Source organism: Strigops habroptila, chromosome Z, assembly GCF_004027225.2.
Source record: "Strigops habroptila isolate Jane chromosome Z, bStrHab1.2.pri, whole genome shotgun sequence".
Taxonomy (NCBI): Eukaryota; Metazoa; Chordata; class Aves; order Psittaciformes; family Psittacidae; genus Strigops; species Strigops habroptila.
The window spans coordinates 38,681,626-38,704,455 of NC_044302.2; the positions used below are offsets into that span (position 1 = coordinate 38,681,626).

General features: G+C 42.5%; 1 protein-coding gene and 1 long non-coding RNA gene across 2 annotated transcripts in view; one reads left to right on the forward strand and one right to left on the reverse strand.

Moving 5' to 3' along the window:
• PRDM6 (PR/SET domain 6) overlaps nucleotides 1-22,219 on the reverse strand; it is a 71,835-nt gene extending 49,616 nt beyond the window's left edge. The window contains exons 1-2 of the mRNA XM_030512749.1: nucleotides 21,694-22,219; nucleotides 12,507-12,814 (exon numbers count right to left, since the gene is read on the reverse strand). Coding sequence (XP_030368609.1) covers nucleotides 12,507-12,814; nucleotides 21,694-22,219 — 834 coding nt within the window. The remainder of the gene's footprint in view (nucleotides 1-12,506; nucleotides 12,815-21,693) is intronic.
• Nucleotides 19,738-20,820, forward strand: LOC115619844. The gene is made up of 2 exons (XR_003995134.1): nucleotides 19,738-19,858; nucleotides 20,165-20,820. It is a non-coding gene; the product is annotated as an uncharacterized LOC115619844 (long non-coding RNA).
• Nucleotides 22,220-22,830: the final 611 nt, after the last annotated feature.

Here is a 22,830-nt window from a genome sequence, read left to right on the forward strand (position 1 = left end):
TTACTTCTGAATGCTATGATTTCTTAATGTTTTTCCTCTGACTTTCTGTGGGATATCTACAGCTCATCATCAGACAGCACCAGCTCAAAAACTGAATAATAGCTAGATCAACACTGCAATGCTCATGAGACAAGCCTAGCCTGGTTTGTGAGAGAGTGGTAAAATTACCTGTAATCTTTGAGAACAAAGGGAAAGAAAGGCAGTAATCTTCTACAAGAGTCATAGTCTGAGAGAGCCCTGCCCCCTTCTCCAAACTCATGGGCACTACACTGCCTTGCTGTCCTATTCTCCATCTTCTTCAAACACATTTTTTTAAACTGCCTGCATCTGTCTGTTGCCCCAATTTTCTCTATGATCTGAAGGTCCACTTTTTCAGCCTCAATAGATACATGAATTTGCTGAGGAAAAGTGGAAGATAAGACATCTAGCTCTCTGATTTTTATGGTGAGACCTTCAAAGAATATGAAGGAGGGAGAAATTCAGTCAGACTTTCAGTCTGTGGCAGTCTAATCCTTGGCTGCTGCACTACAAAGTGTTTTTTACATAGAAGCTTCTCAACATTATTTCCTTTAGAAGTAACTTAACAGGTAAGTTATTATCAAGTTCCATTGACTGACTGCCTCATTATTTGAATAAAACAATGGAATTAATCATCAAAATGTTGATGTACATCCTGTGCAGCTTTGCCTGTGAAACAGAAAACTTTTTTTTTCCCCCAGTTAATGTAGGATGACAGCTAGAACTAGAAATGAATGCTCTCAACAGCAAAATTACTGCTAATTCTCCAATTAAATTAAATCATCTTTAACACAGAAAATGCCAGAATATTTGCCTGCTTTATAGAAAGCACTGAGACAAATGCATACCTTTTTGGGAATTACAAAAAAAATTTTTAATGTAAGATTTTTATAATAAGAAATAGTAAAATAAATAAGAATTTAATAAAAAAGTAAAAATAATTTTAAAAGTAAAGCATAATAAACCAAAAGTAAAAATAGGTAAAAAACAGTAAAACAAACATAGTGGTGGTATATGCCTTCACTAGGTTGGCTATAATCATAAATTATTGCAAAGACATGGAATTGCCTCAGCTTAACTATCGCTCTAGCAGCTGTTTTCTCCATGGATGCAACTGCAAGTTTAAATTCTTGATGTCTTTGATCCCTTAACACAGATGATCTGACAGTCAAATGTGACAGAGAAAGGAGTATTTTTCCTGAACTACCCCTCAACCAGGGGCTGGGTGCAGTACGGGAGCAGTGTGCTGCTCAGCTTCAGAGATGGGAGAAGGCCTTGTACAAACTTCTTCAGTGGCTATCGTTGTTATTCCAAATTGTGATTGATAGTGTCCTGAGAGGCATTGCTAGCTATTCCTGATCATAAATACAGCCACTGTGACACGCAGGCCATAGTGGGAATGAATGGTGTAAACTATAGTACGTGGACCTGTGAGATTTCAGAAGATGTAAGTAATAACATGGAAGAAACATAAACTAAGAATGAAGGATTAAGCAGATTAAGATTCTATAAAGTCCATAAAGTTATCCAACATGACAGTTGCTGTATCTTTGAAAAAGAAGACATTTGATTTGGCTTAGCAGCAAACCATGAAATTGTACACAAATTAGCCTTTCAAAAGTAACGGAAAAATCTATTTCAACCAATAAACTATAACTTCTGAAACACTATTGCTTCTGGGACATGTCAGAGGCAATACTTTGGGGTAATTAGGGCATAAAAATTAAGATTTTATTAAATAAACAAAAGCCCACAAAGGTTAAGAAAAGAGACAGACAAATGTAGTTTTTGGAGGAAAGGGAGGCTACAGACCTCAGGCTGACCTTCAGCCATCTTTTGTTGGGAATGGCAGACCACAAGGTCAAATAGCTACTCGGCCAGACTTACTGCCTGAGCCCACCCAGGCTCAGATATATAGCCTACTCTAATGTGTGTTTCACTATATGGTGGGCTAGAGACACCCCCGAGCCCAGGCTTACGCGGTTTCTACTGAAGAACTCCCTGGAAATTCATCAAATCTCTAGACTGTGGATGCAATAGATACCATTCCAGACAAACAAGCAAGCCAGTTAATATTCCTAAAAAAAAATGCCTCTTATTCCCAGTAACTTGAATGTGATCCTGATGTGATGACAAAAGAGAATGAAATCCGATGACACAATATTGATGCAAAAATTTGAACATTAATACAGAACCTATTTTTCTCTAAGCATCTTCACAATTAGTGCATGATCTAAAGAAATGCCAATGTTCATCTTCACTTTGGTTATCTTTGTGATAAAATTGCATAAGAAATTCAGCTTCCTAAGCTTCTTACCTGATTTTTAAGTGTGCTGAAAGATTTACAGCAAATTAAACTCTATTGTGTTGGTCCTCGAACAACAGAAGAGGTTCAGCTGGGTGAAAAGTTTTGGTCCCAACACAGAAACAAGACCTCAAATTTCTCAGGAAGCCCCTCTCACCAGAAAAATGCTGGAGCCAGAAGACGGTACTCAGCAATTTTCAGGTTTGGGATCATGGAAAAGAGAACACTGCTGGAAACACAGCTGAGGTCTTAGCTTGGTACACTTTGCCAACTGTCCCAGAAGGTTACAGCAGTTTTAAGAGAAATTTATAAGTCTGTGTAACATTTTTGTGCATTTCTGTTATAGCTGGTCAAAAACTAATCCGCGGCCTCCATTTTTCTGCATTAAAAAACCCCTATCTTGTTAAAAATCAAACTTTTTCCAGGAACCTGTCAGTTTTGCTTAAGTAGTCTCATGATATTTTTGCATTAGTTAAGAAGCAGCATATTTATTTTGATGAAACATTAGTATTTCTTCCTGAACTTTTCAAATGCATGTCATCTAAAGGCACCTAACCAACCTGTACACCAGTTTTCCTGTTCTGAAATGTCGTGGATGAGAATCAAGTTTTTTTAAAGTTCAATGTTTTTTTCCCTCAAATGTCAAATCCTTCTTAGAATGTTTGCTCTGAAATACAACAAAGTTTTTTTAGAAGTGGAAATAATGTCACTTTGTTACCATAGCTGTCACTAAAATCTTGCTGGTCACAATAAAATAAACATAAACACAGGAAAATATCTGTAGCTCAGTAAAACTTCACATCTCTAATTGGAAATGAAGACATGCTTTATTAACAACTGATCTTACAAATAAAAAAAATACACCTGAATCCTTCTCATTTTTCTCTAAGTAACTGTGCATCTCTTTCATCTCCTTTTACTGGAGCAACGGAAATGGGAACAGAATTCAAGCCATCTGGAAATAGAAATAGGAATAGAAATAGGAAATAAAATACTTTTTAAAATTATTTTTACTTCAATGCTAACTTTTTTTTTTTTTTTTTGGTGAAATGGTGGTCTGAAAATAGCATCAGTACTGCTATGAAGTTCTTTTGACAGATTGCTAAAAACTAGTATTTGCTGTCAATGAATCAACAGTGAATGCTGACATAGCATGGAGCAAAAAGTACATGTAAGTAATTTTTAAAAAAATTCTGAATTTCACACAACTGGAAGATCAGCCTAAGTAAAATTTGCGAACCCCAGATTTGCTTACTTCATTTGTTTTATACATAACACTTCAGTTAATGAAGGATTTTTTTTTTTTTTTTTTCCAGTTTAGGATTGTAACAAATACTGACCATTGCTCTATTTCCAAATTCAGGGCTCTGTTACAGGTGAACAACATGAAGAACAGAGCTTTCATATGTCCTCTATTTCAGTAGGAGTTTCTTGCACTCATCATAAAACTACATTTCCCTACTTTGACAGTTCCACAGATGAAATCAAAACATCTTTAGACATGCCCTGGGGTCACTAAATTTGCTTGCTTATACATCAGTAGGTCTCTATGCAGAAAATACCAGGTTGAATTACTGTTAAAATATGGAATTGTTTACGTACATCTTGCTAAATCCATGCAACAAATATGCAATGCAGTACAAACAATACGATTATGAGTTACAGATTTTTCTCAAGATACCAAAAAATTTTTTTTCTTCAATGCTAATATTTGTCTAACTAAGTACAATGTGCTGCTACACAGTCACTGGCAATGCAATCCTGCCTTTCTTCACAGTAAAATATTCTCTTTAGGTCAAATGAATGCATTTATACAAGGGTACCTTCTTGTTAACTGGGTGTTGCTGTTGTTGTATGTACAGTGGCAGACAATATGCAGGTGGCTTTGCAGTTCTGAAGGGACAGTTGTCCTAACTTGGAAAAAAAATGATTCACAAATTGTGATTAAAGTGATACTGTGTTATTCAGTCATGCCTGAAGACCTCATTAAATCAAAGTTTCTAGTGACATTAATGGCTATTTTGTCTAAGCAAGGACTGATTAGTCCTGATAGCTCATGATCTGCATGAGGCATGATACAAATTAGTTTGTTGCCAGCTATGACTGGACCTCATCTACAGTTTGCAAAAAGAATCTCCTGTAATCACCTGCAATCACCTGCATTTTAAGGTTTAGCATTCATAGGTTTTTACAGTGCATATTGCTTATTTTCACGCAAGTAGAAAGCACTCCTACTTTGTGGTAGAAAGTGGTTTGTAGTTGATGGCTAGCGTTTTCCAGCTTTATTGCATTTGTTTTAATATAGGAAAACTTCTAGAGCATATTTGCTTTGTGATAAAATGTCTTTATTGTGTTTTGCAGAAATAATTGACCCAAATGAAGTTACTATACACTGTATCTGTTGGTTAATTAGAACTTTAGGATGCAACGAATAAAACACATTATTGACTTTTAAATCCTCAATCAAATAAATATTTACAGCTGCAATTCGCCAAAATTATTTACCTTTCAATAATGGATCACAAAGAGAATATGCACTACAGACTCAAATGATGCCTTGGCCACAACAAACAAATTACAAACAGAATAAAAAATAAGTGTTCCAGCTACCATTAGAGTCTATAAATAGCTGATGTGGTTCTCCTTTAAAGATGTGTGATCTTCTACATTAGTAGACTTTTTCAATGCATAATTGACCTTGAGATGGAGAATAACTTCATAGTAGAGTGGCCTTTCTTTTAGGGAACAATGAGTAGAGATACTAGAGGATGTGCCTGTTGTCAATGATCATTGCTGAAATCTGCCTATACCACACCGTGACAATCAATTTTGTAAATGATTGCAATAATCAAGGAAATTGCCTAATTTATAAATCCTGGCATACAGCATTTTAATGGATTCCTACATTTTAATGCTGATGCTTTCAAAGCCAAATGAATTGCTGTCCAAGCTGTCACTACACAAAATGATAAAAACATTCAGTCTTGCGGGTAACTACATCTCATAGATATTCAGACCATTAGGTACATAATCACTCATTAGTGAATTCTGTGATAGCTTCAATTTGCAAGCCAACAGCAAAAAGCCACAGTTTCCTTATGAAAAAGCCTTCTCTGGAACCGAGGGCTAGAAATAACTGAGCATTACTGAAATAATACTTTAAAAAATTTCCGAGACTTCTTTGTTCAGGTAAGATACAACACTGTTTAACCTTTCTTTTTTTTTTTTTTCATGCATGAGAAGAATAGTCTTATTTCTGTAACTAACAGGCAGGTTCAACACTTTTTGACCATGAATCACATCAGTGCAGGTAGCATTCATAAGAAGGGGAACAAATGCAGGGCTTGGTGCCCTGGTTGTTGCTGGTGGGTAATTCTACCTAATCTGCTCTCCAACTTGCTCTCCACACTTAAACTGGCTCTGCAGATGTAGTTACACACAGATTGCTATTCTCAGTTAAACCTTAAGCAATTGATTTCAGCCAATAGTGGGCTGCCAGTACTTTACTTACTGCTCAATCTCACTAACCTGACATTTATGGCGCACTGATTGGCCTCTGTCAGTGGTGGTGGTTGTAAATTCACTTTGAAAAGCTTTGTGTTAACAGCCTTCAACCAGGCTCTGAGACGAGTATGAGCAGGCAAGCTGACAATTGCTCGACCTCCTGCCCTTATTACAGTGAGTAAATCAGGCTTTGAGCCATTAGGCCAGAGCCCGAGGCCTACACAAAAAGGATTGACATGACTAAAGGTCAACCTCTGTCACACATGTGTAACTATTTGGATAATGGAATTCTGTAACTTATCTGAAAAAGGTGCCAAATGCGTGGAAGGGAAGTATACTCTGGGCTAAATTTTCCAGATTTTATGTTAAGCTGTTACTTAAAAGTCTGCATTTTAAAGTCCATGCATGTTCGATGCTATGAAACCTGGGGGACCAAAATGTATGTATCATTATTGAGAAAGTCAGGCAAAATACTGAACATCATGACTACCCTGAAAGGCGTTATGTTGCAGTTTTGGCTTAGGAAATCTGTAACCGATACATTATTGGCACCAGGTATGCAATTTGGATATCTATATATTTTGATATCTATATTTTGGATATCTATAATTTGGATATCTATTGATATTTTGGATATCTATATATTTCATTAAAATACTGCCTTTATTCACCCACTTTGAATCAAAAGTCAATAGAAATTATTCACTGTTAATGATAATAAAAATTAAGAGTCATTTCAGGCCTTACAAACTAGCTGTCATCCAACAATCGAAATTGCTTTTTACTAACTAACTAACTCATTAAAAAAAAAAAAAAAAAAAAAGAAAAGAAAAAAGGAAAAAAATAGAAAAAGAAAAGAAAAAACTAAAAAAAGGTCAAGTATTTCCATAATATTGGTGATTGGATCACTTTTGAGCAATACGGAAAGGTAGTGGTCAAATAAGGACAGAAATGAGCTTCTATATTTATTTGGGTTCCATTTCAGTATCTTTGTGTATTATACAATAAATCTTCAAGGTGAGATTATGCACTACGGAAAAACAGATTGCTTGATCTGGCAATTTAGGAAATATTTTTTTTCTGGGAATAGTGTGAGTTCGGGTGCTTGCATGTTCCGTGCAGTCCATGGAATTACTGTTTTCAGTAACACTGTTGAGATTCTGGGGCAGTATCCAACTCCACACCAAAGTTTATTCTAAACTTCACTTCATTAAATAGGAAGAGAATCAGACCCTGTGCCAAATTAGATTTGCTTTGTTGCATGTGTGCTTAGGCTTATTTGTCTGCTCAAGCATATGATACCTTCTGTACGTGGTATAAACATACCAAAGACATGGAGAAACATAAAGGTAACGCATGAAAAAGTCTTATAAAAATCACAGGGTTTCTAAAAGAAACATCAAGGTTTAGTCCAGCTTTTCTAAGAATTATCAAACACAAAATAGCCTTTATATCTGGGATCAAACTAACTTTATGTTAACCCTACATAAGGAATTTCTAACTTACAAAAGTTATCTGGAAAAAAATGATACTAAGTGATCTAGAAATACTAATATTAGGAAGCTTCTTTATAGCAGCTTAGCACAATTTTCTTCTAGGGTACATAAATTAAAGAATCTATGGCATTGAATGTGCTCTTTCTGAACTTTCGGCTTAGCAAACTACTGAACACAGATTAGGGATATTTCCAGGATGCAGCGTCTGAACTTAAAATCCATGTAAAAGTAAAAATTATTGTGCTGTTTTAATAGAAAATAAATGCAAAATGTGATACACTGCACAATACCCCCAGAAAAGGCAAACCAAACAACAACAGAATGGCACCAACCATTACTCTGAATAATTTTAGGTATAATAGTAACACAACCAAGGGGCTTTTTTCAAGACAAAACCATTTGAATTTCATGAACACAACATATATGAAACAGGGCTGACAAGCAGTCTAGAATAGTAGATGATGGATGGCTGAGAAACATAATTTTCACTTTAATAGAATGACGGCATGCACATAATTCTATCCCCCGATGCTTTGCTGTAACAGCGAATTTAGTCCAAAACTACAGCCTTGAGAATCTGAATATAAATCTATCATCATAACTGGAATGAGTGCTTCATTTGAAAGGTAAGGATTCTCTCTGCATATTAATTTGTACAGAAATATACAGGACTCTACATGTACTCTGGGCAGCATGCGTCCCAGCAAAATGCCTGTTCTTGGTCCCAATGAAGTCAAAGGCAGTGTTTTCTTTGACTTCAGTTGAGGCACAAAAGGCCAGTAAGTATCAAAATGGTACTTTATCAAAATGACATGCACACTTTCTAGTAGTGCCAGTTAATCCCATCCATTTAGGATGAAAATCAGTAACATAAATTTAGCATTTTTCATTTACTAATGAATGTCCTTCTATATCTATATTTTGCTCATCCCTACAAAAAAACCCTAACATATGAAAAGGCATTTTTCTTCCAGAAAAGCCAAACTTACGTCAAGTTTAAAATAAAGTGAAAAAATATATTTGACACTCTCTGGCTTTTCCAAAGGGAAAAAAAACCCCAACCAACCAACAAAAAAAAACCAAAACCCACAAACAAAAAAAAAAAACCACTGAAACCAAAAAAACCTACCAAACCTATTTGATGTCCAACAGAAAGAAAAAAAAAAAAAAAAGACAGCAAACTTTTTTCTGGTGAATGAAGAAAAGGAAACAGAGTTTGTCCTTTGATACATCTGTCAGTAAAAGCTTTTTCATCTAAATCGTATTTGCAGGGGAAAAAAATGTTATGACTTAGCTGTTTCCAGAATTCACAATTTAAAATTTGGACCCTGAAAAACTTTGACTACTAAAATGTATAAGCCTTTAAAACTTCTGTATTTTATTCTAATAGAATTTAAGTGTGCATCATATGCATTCCTTAAGTCTACTCTTATTAAATTTTGATGTTAAACAGAAAGGGGAAACCATGTGCAACTAGATTAATTTATCTCCAGAGAGTAAGGACACATTAATAACTGCAATAATGTTTTCATATATGTTGGAATCAAGTGTGTCTTTTCACTTCTTTATTAGAAAACACATTAGGGGAAAATTATCTCATTCTCATCAGTAAGACCTAATTGCTGAGAAAGTCTATGTTTTCTTTGCAATAACAAAGGGATTGTTCTTATTTCAAAATGGGGGGAAAAAAAAACAGAAAAGAAAGAAAAAGATCAGAAATATTATCAAGCAGTGCTGGAATAAATGCTTGCTACACCCAGTCCTGTTATTGTTTTAAACAAATCAGAGTTTATTGTATTTTTATAAAACACAAGCAAACCCTAGATTGACTAAAAGTGGGCCAAAGGGCCAAAAAAGAACTATAACTAAAAAAATTACTCATATTTTTGGCTTTCTGAAGGGCTGATCTTTCTGTTTAAAAAAGGGCTGATCTTTTCTGTTAAAAAAGTTATTAAAAATTGTCTTGGCTGATTGAAAGAGAACTCTGTAATTTCCCATGAACACCCATAGGTGTCAAGACCTGCTGTGAGGTAATGGAATGGTATGTAATTTACTCTGAAACACTGTACATTATGCTGTATGGATTACATACAAAGCAAACACTGAGTGCATGGCGGGAACACTTGTGCAGACAGACTGAAGCATATTTCCATAGCGTAGAACTACACATCAAACGCAGTGCTTTTGATGTTTCCCACAACAAAGAGAATAAAAAAAGACACCAAATCAGTAACTGTACTTAAAAGTCTTTGCAATAGCCCTTCTATCTGGTGTACACAAAGAACTGTAAATGAAAACAAGAATCTATCAACTTTACTTTGCAGTGCTGAGAGAAAAAATATTAGAATGCTATTTTCAGTCCTAAGGAAAAAGAAGTTCTCTCTAGAAGGTCCATCAAGACCTAATGTTGAATAACTGATCTGTGGCCACACTTGTGTTTGCAGCTATCTTGAAAATATCAGTGGAAGGGAATTGTTTAAAGCCATAGCTTTATAAAGGGACAATGATGAGACATTTCTTTAATGTTCACAGTGATTTAATCCACACTCCTATACCACAAAGACTAAAAGAATACAGGCTATTCAGACACATACTTTCAATTGCTTTTATTTATTTTCATGGATCAGCTTTGTAAAATCACACACACTTTCCGATTATTTTCTTTTCCTATACTTTTTCTTTATTCAATGTCAGTTCTTTGATAGATAAAACATACCAAATTGAAAGCCAAAAGAAATGAGAAACAGCCAGAACTTTTACCTAGAGCTTAGAGTATGTGATTCTTTACTAACAATTTTTTGCTATTAACATAAAAATCATAGACCATAAGCTGCCCACAATACCTTCCATAAAACCCTAAATTTAGTTATTATTTTAAGATAATTCACTTCAAATACACACGCTAATTTTTCTACTCAATAGCCGATCTGTATTGTGTGTGAAGAACAGAAGGGCAAACCCACACAAAAACTCAGCTGACACCCATCAGCGGCCTGAACCTCGCACATACATCAGTACTATTTCTTCTTTTTACATACTTTTTTCTTTCCTCCCAACAATCTCCCTTCTTTTATTGCCTTAAAACAACTTTCAAGTCCATCTGAAATTAGACTAAAAAATTCTTGCCTATTTAAAAAAGATATCATCATTTGCAACTTAACTGCATAAAACTGATCCATAACTAAAAAAAAAAAAAAAAAAAGTAAATATTTGAGGATAATGTAAAATTCTCTAACTCCATTTATTCTTGCTAAATTTCAACGTTTTATGTAACTTGATGATCTGGCAAGCCTATTTAATTATTTTATATTCTGTTAATTAGTGTAGTCTGGACCACAAAACCCCTCTTAATGAAAATAAACCCTCCAAGACCATTATATAGTGTACCATAAAAGAAATATTTGATTAATAACATATCTCAAAATGTTCTCATTATAATCAAGGGGCTTTGGTAGGAACAAATGTAAGTCTGATTTATTTATATCTGCTATACAAGAGAATTTCCATCCCCAGTGAAGGCAGCAACAAAACTCCCAATGATTGTAATTCATCCAGTTTTACTGGGTACATTTAGGTGTGTTCTGAGACTGATCTTTTACTCCTTAATGTGAAAATCCTTTTGCCGCAATGACTTTTTGGGGTAAATACTTTCAGACAAAGACTCTGATGGGTTATTTACTATTTGCTTGCATATAGAAAATGCATAGGAGCTCTTACTCATAGAAAAAAGTCATACAGATAGTACACAAAGATAGAACGTAATTATTAAAAGAGGTGATCAGTCCCAAAGAGCTGACAAATATTCACAGGTTTCCTCTGAACAAGCGCTATACGCAATATGCTGGCTCCACAACACCAAGTATCTGTTAAAAATCCATTCACTTTTACAATATACCCACTGAAGACAACAAAAACACTTTTTGCATCTTCACAGACTCCTTTGCGGGTTTCTAATCAGCAAGAACTTTCCCTTATATTCTGAAGATTCATATTTGGTCTAGATGAGTAAATATCACCTGCAGATCTACAAGCACACTTCTACTGACTCTCCGTAGCAGTTAGTCTTGAGGTGAGCAGAAGCTGCAGTTACACAGGACTAAGCAGAACTAAGAAATTACACCTTCCAGCACAAAGCAGAGAAGAAATAACTGGCGAAAGACTAAGTAGACAGTAGGCTGTTTCTACAAATAAGAAACACTGACACACACTGGGATTATACGTGTTCTCTATTAATTATCAGATCTGTGTGTAAAATGAGCATATACTGTCTTTTCTTTCTAAATTAACTTATCACAAGATGCTGTTGTTAGCATCTGCGTACAAACTATACCTAAGCAAAAACTCCTGTGTTTCACTGAAGAAAATGTACACGGTCATGAACAGTAACCGCCATGGATGTCCCTGTACGGCCAAAGGGATACAAAATGGGTTTATGACCTGTTCTGCCAAACCACAGTCACTGTTCATCGCAAAATAAACCAAACTATCACTGACTGAATGTTTTCATATCAATTATCACTGTTACAATCTCTAACATGGTAACAAGTGTATAAAAACCCCTACGTTTTCAGAGAGCAGAAAGTGGCTTTCACATAAAAGCATCTAAAGCATCATTAGGGAAGTGCACAGCTGGTGCAGGACTGGATTTGAACTGAATTTTGAACAAGCACTAACACCTTCACTGTGCAAACAGCAGGGCTGCAGAACAGGCTCCTGCGCTTGTTTCGGCAGCTTTTGTGGGTTGTCCATAGGCCATAGGGATGGTGCAATACTCCATCTCTACCCACACATACTACTCAGCCTGAGATGGTACAGCTAGTATTGTGACCTAAGGGTTCTGCCAGCTCTTGTTATGCAGGTCGAAAGATAAACAGCACTAGGTGTTGTAGCCTTCAGAATTCTCTGACCATGTCTCTCTATTCCACATTACAGCACCTGTGACAACCTGCTCCTCCTATGCAAACCACATGGAGCTCTGAGGCACCACTGTTTTTTAATGACTACCTCTAGTGCAGCAAGGCTTTGGTTGCACTGGCTGCATTTTCAAATCTGCTGGGTTGGCTTACTTAAATTGTGTTGTTTTTTTTCACAGCTAGTGAATGGTGCTAGTGCTACATACAATTACATTCAATGTCTACTTCAAAACAATCAAATTTGATGAGGAAGGAAAGCTGATAACTTACTTCCCAGAGATGCTGAGTGTTCCTGATGGCTCCTGCTTGAATCTTCTCTGGCAAGAGCAGGACTCCCTGGAAGGGCCCAATCCAGGTGCCTTGCTGGATCCGCTGAGCCGCACAGATGCCATAGGCCAGGCCAGGCACAGTGCTGGTGCACAGGCACACCTCCCGGGGCAGGTCCCGGAGCCACTCTGGGATCTCTGGTGGAGGGGCTGCTGCAGCAGCACTGCTGGTGCCCACCAGGCGCCGCAGGGAGTGGAGAGGCCCATGCATGGGGCACTCGCCGTTGCGGTTATCAGCACACATGTCACATCCTGCGGGACAAAGAGGGGAAAACAGCATCAGTATGGTGCTGCTGGCCACCACCATAGTCACTACCACAGGCAAGATCATGCAGATACCTCTACTTTTCCTATCACTGCATGGCAACTCAGTGCTCAGACACACGGTGCCCTTCTGCATGTTGCTTAGCACAGCTTTCCTAATCTCACCAAAGCCCTGAATAGAGATTCCAAGGGCTGCGCAGTAAGCCTGCAGACATTTTGCGAGCCTGGTGTGTTCACAGACCTGACGATATTAATTTAACACAGTTCTTTAAGATTAATTTTCTGACTAATATAAATAGCCTATTTAAACCGTTCCAGTGTGTTTCCATGAGACATTTTAAAACACAGTCATAATGCCTTACAAGTCTCCTTCATTTGCTTTACCACAGTTCAGCCCAGTGGTTTAAGCGAAGCAGGATTTAATTCCACCCTTCTTTTAAATGAATGTTCACTCTACTTTTTGCATGTGTGTGCATGCCTGTTTCTTTTGAAAATAAAATACACAGAGCCTCATGAATGACGTATCAGAGCATGGATAGACATTTACTTTCTTGTAGTCAAATCTGATCTTTAAATTAAATCATTACTGATTCCTAGCACACATTTGAAAATTTTGTATTGAATGGGAATGCATGTTCTTTGCCTGTTACGCATAGCTGGCTCTAAGAACAAAACCAGCATGTCTGGTTTTGTGAGCAGCTCCCACAAAAAAGACACTTTTGTAAAAATGTTGATTTCCTTATCTGCTCTTAATAACGGATGTTTCTCTATTTTGGGAAGATCCTACTGACATTTTTCTTTTCTGAGCAAAGAAAATGTTGGTTAAATGTTTCCACTGCACTCTACTGCACGTGCCATGAATGTACAACTTCCAGGACAACATTTCACACTCAGGAAACCCATTTCTCTGGAGGTATGCTGAGTTAACACAACAATAAATCTATTGAAATAAGTTAGCGTCTTCAGCCCGTTTCAATTTTGTAGCACAGTTAAGGTTTGTTTTCACATAAATTTATTCCAGAAGTACAAAGGAAAACCAATAACTATGCCATAGTACTCATGCAGCAAGTCCTAGATCTTTCCTCTAATAGTTTTATACAATCTACACTGATTCTTATAAAAATAAAGCACAGTATTCACTACAGAAGCTGGAGCTTCTTGGTCTAAGCCACAGATCTAGACTTGCTAGATTGCCTGCAACCACAGTTTCAATTCTCAGGAGTACTGACTCAGCTGCTCTTCCTTTCAAGGTGGATATACTCTATATTATGTAGACTCATTTCCTACAAAGCCTTCTAAGGAAAACCTTCCTCTCCATTCAGTAAAAGCTGCTAAAGGACAACAAAAGCTGCATTTTCAAAATATGGTCTCTGTTCGCATTCTCCAATTTCAGAAACACTTTCAAAGCAGTGTTTCACATCATCTTCTGTTAAATAGTACCTTAAAAAAATTATGCATTCAGCAATATGGAAATATTGTAGAAGCTAATTTCCCTTGAAATCATTACATCTTCGAGTCTTGCATGTGTCCCTGCTCGGCGCTCAGCTGTTCAAGTTCTCCACCCGTAACATCGATTACACATCTTGGCAGACAGAAAGCAAGCCCCAAGTTGTGCTTCACTCTGGTGGCTGCCCCTGCAGAAGAAAGCCTGCCTATGATACTCGCAAGGGCAGGAAGGCAGTGATGAGGCCGAGCCTTGTGGCACTGCAGTGCCAGAGAAGCTGCAGGGCAAAGTCCCTTGGTGGGGACGCTCCTTATAGTGGCCAAAAAAATACCTTTTGACTGGAGGGTTATAGTCTTTCCTTAAAAATATAATCCCTGTCACAAAATGAGGGGTTTTGTTCAATCAGCCATTTTAATTAGAGGCGGCTGAGGATGAGATTTGCAGGACACCACGGAAGAGGTTTCCGGCTAGTCCTGAGAAAAATTATGCAGCAGATATTCCTACAGCCATTCCCAGGCATGATTAATAAAAGGCAGTAGGTACGTGACAGCTTTTTTTGTTGTTGCTGTTATTTCCACAGTTAGTTTGAAAAGTGAGGTATCACCACGATATCTTTTCTTTCCTCTTTGAAACCCATCATCAAGAAATGCTGTGGTTTTGGCTTATCCAAAGATCTCAGGGGCTCCACTGGATTTTGGCACTGGAGATCATACAGAAAGGTACTCAAATAAGAAAAAAAAACAAAAACCCTCCAACCCCAAACAGATTGGCATGTGAGTACACTTTAAACAAATCTGGCATCTTACCATGTATCATCTGCCAGGAAAACTGAGGACTTAAAGAGAGGGTATCTAACCATGATGTCAACTAGCACCCAGGGCAGGCCCTTGAACCTGACCTGTTTGCACCCTTTGACCAACTTCTGGATGTGCAACTCTCATCACTACTGCCTGATTATTAATGGCTTTCTTGGAGATGCTGTGTCTCTGTAGCAACTTACGTTACACATGCTAAGGCTTCTTCACGACTCCACTCGGGCAAGTTCGGAGTCAATTTCCTGCATCCTGCCACCAGGATAACATGCATAACTTTTCATGCACCCAATTTTTAGTACCTGCCTAGAACAAGGATTTCTTCACTTTTTCCTGACATTATGTGTGCATGAATATGGATAAAACATTTTATTTCTACCTTTCCAAGGAAAAGAAATTAAGAAATTGATGAGGAGTGTAATCAAACCCTCTGTCACTGTCATTTACCCTTACAGAAACTCACACATGTGATATTTATTTTCCACTATCCGAAACCACTGGTAATGTCTTAATGCTTGGCAGCCACAGTATCTGATCTCCTGCTGTGTTCCTTTCCCTTTGTCCTGCCAAAGCTGAAAATTTGGAAAATGGGACATCTTCTGAAACTGTTTTGGCTTACGGCTTGTTGAAAAGGGAAGGAGTCTGTCTTTAGTACTAGGCAGTACTGAAATTCTTCTTAGTTGCATGCTTCGTATAACAATCTTTAGATTTTATGTAATCATACAAATAAAATTTTTAAAAATTCTCATAAATATTATAAGAGGTGGAAGCCCTACTGCCACATTTTATCATGCCTTGAGTAAAAAGTTACCATGCATCTTTCCCTCTCCAGTGACTAACTTCTCTGTAATGATGCGTGGAAGGCTTTGGCCCAAGCATACTTTCAGTAACGTTAAACTACCCATTTAAAGACCATTGCTCTAAGTAGTGGATTCCTCTGCCTCAGAGAGGACTAGGGAAGGAAGTCCTTAATCAGACAAGAGAAAAAAGAGAGAACTTCAAGACCTGCACACTACCCTGCCTCACAGAAAGGATCAACAACATCTTTGTGGGTATTGCAAAGCAGGATGTGATACAGTGCACCAGCTTGCTAGCAATACGTGGAAAAGAATGGGGTTTTGAGATGGAGAGCACTGTAGGCCCACTGACATCACTAGAGTCTTCAAACTGTATGGCAACCTTTAAGACCTACATAGGTGGTGGAAAGGACAAGGTGGGACAAGGGTAGGCTTTCCGGAGGACTGCCACAGAGGGCAACAAGAAGAGATGTACTGTGCCCTTCCTCCTCTTTTGGTCTCAGAGAGCAGCTGTGTGAGTACAGGCCTCCTCCAAGGACCGCTGAAATGAGTACTTCCACTGACTGTAATGTAGCATCAGTCAAGCCACAAATCAAGACAAGAAAAAGCAGGAAATGTGAGAAAATAGAAGGATTTGCTGAAAATGGAAAAAGCATGGGAGACTGCAGCCAGAGCAGAGTGTCTCCTGATAAAATCAGGAGACATAGAAGGTAAGGTGAGTGGGAATGCTCCATTGCAGGCCCAGATGCAGTCAGACTCTTTGGAAGTAGATCAGTTTCTCACTTGGTACCTTCACGCTCCGTAGACAGGAGGATTAAGGCAAGGAAGAAGCAAGGAAAAAATTAAAGGTTTTCCTAGTGGAGCTGTTTGGTATGGCTCTTTTGGGAGGAATGCAATATGTTATCATATATTTGCCTCCATAAAAATGAACACAGTGCAACACCAGCATATAACTCCATGTGAATACACTCAAAAGTACTAAACCTAAGCAAAAGGGAAAGTACATGTCGTTGCCCCCCAAATATAATTCTAAGCACTCTCCAACCTACATAATGCCACTACTGTATATTTTAAAAGAATCTGAGAGGAGAAAGGTTTTGTCCATGAGAGTCCAACATACTGTTTTAACCAGCAAACCAGCTGTAACAATAAATGAAAGAAATGCATTTTTGTAGCAGGAATAATATGCTTCAGAGGTGCAGTTATACTGGTTACCTGCAGTTTGACAGTATTAATGAAGGGTGGCCTCCGACCCTTTGCTTCATAATTCACTGCAAGCATGCAGGTATCCAGTGTAAGTGCCCATCATTTCACACAGTATTACTCACTTGCAAGTATAAATCACTGTGGCTGGCCCGGCATCCCTGGCTGGGCGTGGGTACCCAGCTAAGGGAGAGGCTGGGCTGGGTGAGACAGTTCGCTTTCTTTTCCCGAGGGCTGGAGCTTTCATAGGGATCACGGGCCCCTCGTGCCTCAGTTTCCTCACTGGCGAGCTGGCGCCAGTCGCTTTCTGCAGAATTAACCGCAGTTTCTCACAGACTGCCTGGCTGGAGGCTGGCTTTCGAGGGAGGGGGGACGAGACACAGATACACTTTTCCCCCTCGGGTGCCTTTTGTTTGTTTGTTTATTGATCCTCGGCACTCGCTGCGGATGGCAGGGCCGAGGGGCAGGGCCGCGGTGGCGGCAGGGCTGCCGGGCACGACCCGTACGAGTGCCCGGCTCTGACCGACCCTCATCTCCCCGGGCTTTTACCCCGCTCATTGCCCCGCCGCTCCCCGCCGCCTGTCCGGGCCGTGATCCCGCACCGGCGCAAGAGCCGCGGTGGGGCTCGGTCTGGTCCCCCCGGTCGAGGTCAGGGACACACCGCGACAGCTCCATCGACCACCTGTGTGCGAGGGCCCGGCTCGGCGCCCGGCGGCGGGAAGAGGCACGGGGCCTTGGGGGGACCGTCTCGCCTGCGGAGCGGGTTTCTGGTTAATTTTGCGAGGCGAGTGGGGGGCGGGTTGTGGGAGGCGGGTTTGATTTTCCCTGCCTTCAACTGAAGGGATGAATGAATTAAATTTCCGTGTCAGGTATGAGAAGGGTAGGAGAATATTGTGTGTAGATAAACCTTGCCACCCCCTGCCCCTGAGAGACCCCCATATACAATGTAGAGATGATGAATAGGCTCTGGGAGAGGAGATCGAAGTTCAGTCCGCACCGGCTCCACTCTCTCCTACAGAACTATAGGGCAATTAATTGTGGCTTGTCCCCTCATCCTTCATCTCCTGGTGGCACATATCGATGGAGATTACTGCTGATGGACCATTTTATCACCCTAAATAAACAGTCACCACCTTCTCTAACCTCAATCTAATGTATGTTTCATGGTGCTGGGTAACTAATGATGTAAAATAGCTAAATCATACAGGTTACCAGCAGTCTAGAGGGAAAAAAATAAAAAAATAAAAAATCCGAATATTCCCCACACCGATCCACTTCACAGCGTGGAAGTGTGTATACACCGTCTCCCCGAAAATTGAATGGGAAGAGGCGTGCAAACTGCTTGCTTGCATGACACTTCAGCTCTACACAGCGTATTTATTACAGTGGCAGGTTGGCGCTTCCCAGTGAAGGCAGAGGAGTGGAGGACTCCTCATCGTGAAAGCTTCTCCCCAGCAGCGAGGGGCAAACCTCAAACCCTCACAGGATTAAGCCAGCTCCGCACCCTCCAAACTCACCCTGGGAGATCTTCCGTGGCCGCTCCATCGCCCCTCCCCCAGAGCGTAGGAATACGCTCATCCTTCCAGATTCAGGAGTCAGGAAGAGAACGGTCCCCAGCCGCCTGCCACATTATCAGGGCTTTAACATAATCCCCTTTACTTCCCTGGAAGTAAAGACTGCAGGGCTCTAATTAGGGGGTTGTTTCTTGCTTGTTGTTTTTGTTTTTATTTTTTCCCTAACTAAATCCCTTTCAATTTAAAACAATTACATACACTTAACCCGTAGCTCCTTGGCCCCCTCCCTAGCCCAAGACCGTGCAGTACTCATTGATATTCGACGATCGAGGCGTGCGTCTATGGGGAAACCACCGCCCATCCATCTTCCCACGGCGGCCGCACGGCGCCGGGCCGAGCCGGGCGCGGAGAGCGGGGCCTGCGGAGGGCGGACAGCCCGGAACAACGCCTCCCCACGGGATCTCCCGGAGCGGAGGCACCGCCGCCCCCCCCCCCGCCTCTACCCCGGGAGGCACCGGGTGAGTCCGGCGGGTGGGTCCCGCAGCGGGGGACGCGGTTTGCCCCGGAGAAAAAGATGGGTGCTCGGGGATGGGGAGCATTTGGGAAAGAAGGGGGAACGGGCCGTTCGCTTGGCTCGCGAAGGTGGTACATCCGCAATTAAAACTCGAGGAGCAGGCAGCAGCCGGGGGCCCGCCTCCAACCCCAAACCGGCCGACAGCAGTCGGGCAGGGCCTGCGCCCCGTCGGTCACCGCGGCGGTCCTGTGCCAGGCTTGGGAGAGCCCCCACCCGCCCGCGCCCGGCCCGTCCGCTCCGCAGTGTCGGTGGGGCTGCCCGGGGCTGGAAGTGCAGCGGGAAAGTGTAACTCAAACTAAAGTCGATCGCTCCTCACCTCACCCGCAACCCCGACCGCCTGTCCCGCCAATGGGGACCTCCGGTGCGCGACGGAGTCGAGGTGGCTGAAAATTCCGCCTGGCCTGGACCCCCTGCATGACTCCCGAGACACTCGCGGAGTCCCGCAGGGGTGGCCAGGCCGATGCCCTGCAGCCTTTGAGCAAGCGAGTGAGGAGGGTATGGGGGCACGGCAAGGACCGCGATTCCCGCTCTCCTTTCTCACGCACAGCCGGCTTTTTCTCTGTTTCAGAACGATCTGCCCAAAGCAAACGCACCTGGTGCCAGAAGCTTGAAACACTCGCATTAAAAGTTTTGCTCAGAGACAGCTAATTACCGCTGGTGCGAAAGTCGCCTGTAAACAAGTTCAGTGGTAAGAAATTTTAGATCTCGCTGCAGAAGAAAAAGGGGGGCCGTGCCGCCAACACCCTGCCCGTCCTTCAGACAGCGAGCACTGCCCCGGCCCGCCCTGACGCCGTTCACAAGGGTCCCTTCTGCGACTGACCCCGCTGCTTTCTCGCAGCCACTTTTAATATCGCGCTGAGCAAGAAACTAAGCCAGTGTCGCCTGCGACTCTGCGGCGTGCTATTATTCCCCTCACTTCTTGAAAACACAACCCCCCCCCCCCCCAATCACTTTTCTATCTTTCTTTCTCTTTTTAAAAACCTTTGTCTTGCAGATTTACAGAGCTGCTCCGAGAAGTAAAACATGGATTGTCTGAACGGTTCGGTTGGCGATTAATAATGCATTTCAGATTCCATTAAGTGCATGCAATTTCTGAGATCAAGTTTTCTGCACCCCAGAGTAGAAAATACACTAACACGCTCCACTAGAGGGTAAAACGAGGTACGAGGAAGTGGCTAAAAACAAAGTCCTTCTCCAATACAGAATGATTTGCAATGTTAAGAAGGCGGAAAAATCCCCACCAAACTCCGAGTCAACTTTCCTTTCGCTCTTGAAGACATACGGAGAGTGAGTAAGACTATGCTAGCATCCACGCAGTTTAATTACTACGCAACACAGTTTCATGGAAACTTTCAAAACAAACTCTGCATCTGAAACTAAATTAAACGAATCACCGTTTTGCTCGGGCATGTGCTCACGGGTCGCTGGTTTGGGGTATCGTTTGTCTGCTCAACAGCCTTCCTCAAACAGACATTCCGGGGAGGTGAAGAGGGGAGGACAACAAAAAATAAAGAATTTTAAGAAACCTTGGGATAAAAGGGGGTGTTTGAAGCAGTGGTTAAAAGTGCACACGCTGAAGCCATGTTTCAGTGTTTTAACGGGGGACAGATCCGTGTGCTCTGAATGTTAGCAATAAATCTGAAGAATTAATATAGTTCATCTAGTTATTTTCACACCGTGAAGTTTCTCGGTTGTGTAGTATCAACAGATACAGAAACAAAAGACAGAACCAATTTCTAAAATCACTAACCTCTAGTCGATACAGACGTTTAATAAGAGGGGTGCCCCCCCCCAAAAAAAACCAACCCACAACTCTGTAACTGGCAACGGCAGTATTAAACGTTTTCTAACAGCCAAGTCCTAAATGAATTCTCACACTCAGGCATGCGACCTTTTTTTTTTTCTCCCTAGAAAAACAGCTTTTCTTATTAAATGACCATGTCATGCTTTTCGGTAGGGGTGAAGACTAAAACCAGCGAGATGTTAACGGGGTCTGAAAGGGAAACGATACTCCGCGATAAGAGGGAGGAAAACTTTGCCCTAGTCCATCTGATGAAAACTGTAACTTTTCCCCTGCCCAGCTCGGAGTAGTAATTGATTTCCGGGTGTTCAGGGAAGCCCGGGCTTGCCAGGCAGGAGCGGAGTGCGACAAGCAAGGCGAGAAAGGACCAGCTGCTTAGCAAGTCGCTCTGAATAATTTCTGAATTCACTTTCCTAAGCAGTCCTTCGAAAGAAACCCACCCCAGAGCCGCCTTCCCGGTGAAGCGTGCCTTCCAGGGAATGACCTGGGTCTCAGGCAAGAGCAGATATTACCGAGGGGCTACCGCCCGCCTCCTGAAAGCGCTGGGAACCACGCAAAAGCAGCTCAAAGGTGCGGAGGGCAGGGCTGAAGATGCTCCTCATGCTGAGAGCGGTTACGGTACCCACTCCGGACCCCCAGCCTGGAGCGTCCCTGGGTTGTCCCGATGCGGGGAGAGGCAGAGGGTGGGGGTCGGGGACTGCGGGAAGGAGTATGATACGTACGGTTGTTGGGGTCACTGGTGTGCTGGTTCAAGGGGATGATGTCCATGCGCTGCTGCCCGTACAGGTAGTAGTCCAGCTCCTCGGCCGTGCACCGGAACAGGGTGGCAGCGCGCTCGCCGCATTTGCTGCCGCCGCTGCCGGCCCCGCACGCGTCCTTGCTCTGTAGGGGAGCGGGCGCTCCCCCGACCGGGGGCTCGGAGCTCTGCAGGGGCCCGAAGACCGGCAGCTGGGTTACAGGCAGCGAGGTCAGGCCGGCCAGGGAAGCGGCCGCCGCGGCGACACAGGAGGAGGTGGAGGAGGAAGACGGAGTGGACGAGGCAGAAGAAGAGGAGGCGGAGGAGAGGGAGGCCGGGCGCTGGCGGAGGCTGTCAGCCGAGGGCTCGGCTCTCTCGGGCTGCTGGAGCTGAACGAGGGCCCCGCTGCTCTTGAGCTGGCTGCTCTGCGGGAAAAGCTGCTGCCAGTGCTGCAGATAGGCGGGATCCACCTTCAGGAACGCGGATCCGCCGGGGTCGCCGGGCTTCAGCATCGCGCTATCTGCGGAGCAGAGAGGAAGGGGACAGCGGACGTGAGACCCCCGCCCCGCCCCGGCCCGGCAGAGTCCTCGCCGATCTCCGCACTAGGGCACGCCGGCAGCTCGAGGTCGGCGGCGGGACCGCCCCCGCTTCCCGGCCCGTGCCGGGCTCTGGAGGAGAAAGCCTCGGCCTGAAGAGCCTCCGGACCGGACAGGCGGGAGACGCGGCAGGGCTTTCCCGCGGCAGAACGGCTGCACGCAGCCTTTCGCTTTCATCCCTTTCCCTCCGCCCGCGGGAGCAAACGACTCTCAAAGTTGGCAACAGGGAGGAGAAGGAAACTTCATCCCCACGCACACACGCGAGAGTCTTTTCTCTCTGCGTTCCACAGCAGCGCTTGCAGGAGGAGGACACCGCCCGGCAGCGCCCGGCCCGGGAGGAGGTACCCGCCGCGGCCCGGCTGTACCGAGCTGTGCCGGGCGGGGCGGAGGGGCCCGGACCGGCCCTGCCTGGTCGCCTCGGCCCGGAGCTGCCTTACCTGAGAAGGGTGCGGCGGAGCGGTGCTGCGCCGTGCGCGTGCGGCGGTGCAGGCAGTCCCAGGAGCCGTCCAGCGGGAGGAGGGCTAAGA